The sequence below is a fragment of the Orycteropus afer genome, unplaced genomic scaffold (genome assembly GCF_000298275.1).
Source record: "Orycteropus afer afer isolate SDZICR_OR568_19922 unplaced genomic scaffold, OryAfe1.0 scaffold00477, whole genome shotgun sequence".
Taxonomy (NCBI): domain Eukaryota; kingdom Metazoa; phylum Chordata; class Mammalia; order Tubulidentata; family Orycteropodidae; genus Orycteropus; species Orycteropus afer.
Window position 1 is genome coordinate 1209079 of NW_006922064.1, and position 4063 is coordinate 1213141.

At 38.0% G+C, this 4063-nt stretch overlaps 1 protein-coding gene across 1 annotated transcript in view; it reads left to right on the forward strand.

Moving 5' to 3' along the window:
- Positions 1–4063, forward strand: part of AADAT (aminoadipate aminotransferase) — a 35912-nt gene that overhangs the window by 29766 nt on the left and 2083 nt on the right. Inside the window, 1 exon segment of the mRNA XM_007954899.1 lies at positions 502–608. Coding sequence (XP_007953090.1) covers positions 502–608 — 107 coding nt within the window.

A 4063-nucleotide genomic window follows, 5' to 3' on the forward strand; every position in this document is an offset into this window, starting at 1 on the left:
GTATAGCAGGGATTGTGGGGCTGGCGCGGGATCGGGCAGTGTTTCGTTCTGCTGTGCATGGGGTCGCTATGAGTTGGAAACAACTCGACGGCACTTAACAACAACAACAACAAGTCTTTATGGAAGTAGACTGCCCCATCTTCTGCAAAGTGGCTGGTGGGTTCAAACCACAAATCTTTTGGTTAGCAGCCAAATGTTTAAACACTACACCATCAGAGCTCTTTGTTGTAAGTGAGGGAAGGAAATATAGGTACCAGTTTTCTTGACTAAAACTGTAAAGACACACACTCCCTTTCACCCTCTAACTCACTCACTCTTTTGAAATAAAAAGCAGAATATCAATTTTCAGCAATTTAAAATGATATTTTTTAAAATGCTATCATTGAAGAAACTTTTTCAGAGATATTAGTTTACAATTACTGTACTTATGTCATTAGGAGATATATTTGATATCATCTAAAATGGCTTTGGAATATAATTATTCTCTTCTTTTGTCTGTAGATTTGGCAGAATGGTATGTTCCTACTGGTGGAATGTTTTTATGGATCAAGGTTAAGGGTATTTCTGATACAAAACAATTGATTGAAGAAAAAGCCATGAAGAATCAGGTAATTCTTGATTTGAATGAAAATGGAGATGTTTCTCATTGCCTACCACCCCAACTCATAATTTTTAACACCACATATGTTATCTCGTTATGAAAATCATAACATATATTTGGGATGCATAAGTAATTATTTATCTGCTATACATTTCATGGGAATACAGTCTCTATATCATTTTGACTACTGAGTAGCTTAGTGGTTAAAATCAGTCTCTGGCATGACACTTCCTGGATTTGAGTCCCAATTCCACCCCTGCCTGGATGTGTAGTTTTAGGTAAATGACTTAACTTCCCTGTGCCTTATCTCTGCAATGGAGGTAATAAGAATCCTTCTCTCATGAGTTTGCTGTGATAATTAAATGAGTTGACACATGTAAGTCACTGAGACCTCATACATAGTAAATGCTTGAAAAGCTGAAATACTTAAAATAGATTATTTTCCTCAATATGAAGGTAAAGAATCCTAATGGTAGCAAATTTGGAAAATGCATAAAAGTATAAAGAAAAATGTTTAAATGACCCATAACTTCACCATCCAGATTTTGTGATCATTTATGGTAAATTTTCTTAAAGAGCTTGTATATAGTCTTCTAATAGTTTTGCTGTGTAATTATTTTACATGGTTAAAATTGCATAAAGAAGTTTGTATCCTGCTTTTTTTATTTAAAATTAACTCACAAAAATTTCTTCTAGGATTTTTATTTCTCCTTTTATATTTAGATCATAAATATACTTAGAATTCACTTGGCAACATTAAGCTGAAAAACCTAAATGTTCTTCCATGTTGCTATCCAGTTTACCAATGAATTTATCCCTTCTCCATTAATTAATTCCTTTATCATGTTTTCAGACTTTTTGCTACACTAAGATCTATTCTTAGGATCATTTTTTTCTTTAAGCAATAAGTTAAAAAAAACAAATTGGGTTAACAATGGTGCTGTACCATAGTGCATAAGAGACAAGGTATGTAGAGGTCAGACCTAGAGACAGACTGCCTGGACATGAATACTGGCTCTGCTACCTTGGTCAGGTAGATCCTCTAACCATCTTACTTAAGGGCAAGACTTACACTTTATTAACTGTTCTAATCCTAGTAACAAGGACCTATGGTGGCACAGTAGGTAAGGCATTTGGCTGCTAACCAGAAGGCCAGCAGCTCAAACCTACCAGCTGCTCTGAGGGAGGAAGATGAGGCATTCTACTTCAGTAAAGATTTACAGCCTTGGAAACTCAATGGAAGTTGCTATGACTCAGAATCGACTCCATGGCAATGGGTTTGATTTTGGTTTGTGGTAGTGATGGCTAGTGACAGCACATACTCATTGCCACTGAATCAATTCCAACTCATGGAGACCCTAGAGGATAGAGTAGAACCTCCCTATAGAATTTGCAAGGCTATAATCTTTATGTAAGAGCTCTGGTTATGGAAGCAGACTGCCATACCTTTCTTCCCCAGAAAGGCTGGTGAGTTCAGATCACCAGCTTTTCAATTAGCAGCTGACCACATAACCACTACACCACCAGGGATCCTTAGTAACAGCACATTAAAAATAAATAAATAAACTCACTGCCATCGAGTCAATTTGGACTCCTAATGACCACTCCTTAGGTTTCCAAGGAGGTATCTCTAGAGAAGAAGATTGCCCAGCCTTCTTTTCCAGGAGTGGCTGGTGGGTTAGAACTGCCAGGCTTTTGGTTAGCAGTCACATGGCTTAGGCACATACCAAAAAATAAAAAATAAACCAAACTCACTGCCATGAAGTCAGGTCCAACTCTTAGCAACACCTCCTTGAGTTTCTGAGGAGCTGTCACTCACTACCAAAGTAGATTGCCCAACCTTCTTTCCAAGGAGTGGCTGGTGGGTTTGAACACCAGCCTTCTGGTTAGCAGCCAAATGCCTTAGGCACTATGCCACCAGAGCTCCCATAGTAGATACTTAACAAATATTTAACTGACTTATTTCAAAAACATACATTGTAATGTAAGCACTTTGATACTTTCTTTGATTTTCTATCTATGTTATTTGATAAATGGCTATTTGTATGCATCTTTGAACTAAATGGTATGGATATAAGCTTAATATCTTATTATAATTTTTTCAATCCTCTTCATTTATTCCGCAATCATACTGCCTACACCTTTGTTTTTTCTAAATAACCTCCAACCTGAAAATCACTACCTTAACCTGCATTTTGTCCATTTTACAAAGAGACGATTACCATTTCCTCCTTGCTTCTAATGTATCCCCAAACTTTTCCTCTATAATAGGGAAAATGATTGTTTTCATTTTATTGTTAATCAGGACAAAGAAACTTAATTTCTGATTCAAAATTGTATCCCTAGAATGTCCCAAATCATTTCATTCCCAACTGATCCTGTTTTAGCAGACAGAGAACTGTCCCATGGGGTTTCCAATGCTGTAAATCTTTACAGAAGAAGACTGCTTCATCTTTCTCTCACAGAGCCGCTTGTTGTTGTGTTATGTGCCGTCAAGTTGGCCCTGACTCATAGCGACCCCTCCTTGGGTTTCTGAGGAGGTATCACTACGGAAGTAGATTGCCAACTTGCCTTCTGAGGAGTGGCTGGTGGGTTTAAACCACCAGCCTTCTGGTTAGCAGTCAAGTGCCTTAGGCAGTATGCTACCAGAGCTCCTGGCGGATTCAAACTCCTAATCTTTCAGTTAGCATCCAAATGTTTGAACCACTGCACCACCAAGGCTCCTCTTTTAACAGTCAGTGCTCAAATTTATACCATGTAACAGCAAGCAGTTGCTAGTACTTAATGCTTTTAGAGATCATGATATTATACTAGTAGTTAACACGAACTGCTTTAAAAGATAAAGTCCCAAATCCCAAAGGTGTAACACAATAAAAGTTTATTTCTGGTTCATATAAAATTCAAAGATGTGATCTGTTCCAAGTAGTGATTTGTCTTATTGCCCTTCAGTTTTCAAAACATGGATCCCAAAGTCTCTGCAAAATGGAAAAAGCATGGTATGTCACCCTGGGGAAGACTTATGGGCCAGGACTAGAAATAGCATACATGACTTCTGCTCACATCTACTACAGTGGTATCCCTGAAACCATACCTAACTAGAAGGAGACTGAGGAAAAGAGGATATTTGCATGACCAGGAAGAAAAGACGGGAAGCTGGCAATCAGGGAGCTGTCTCTGCTACAGCCTGCATCAGGAATAACAGCTGTTTCCTCCACTTCTTTTTGAACCACTCCCCTACAGTACTTACTTAACATTTTTATTCCTTCCCATTATTTGCATAACTTTTTACCTTCTTTCAATTCCTTGAATGCACCAATTTTCTTCCCATCGGAGGGCTTTTACATGTTGCATCTTCTCCCTAAAATGCTCTTCTCCCTCTTCCAGCCAAGCCTATACCTACTTATCCTTCAGGTCTTGGCATGAAAGTCACTTCCAAATTTGATAACTAAACATTATCTCATT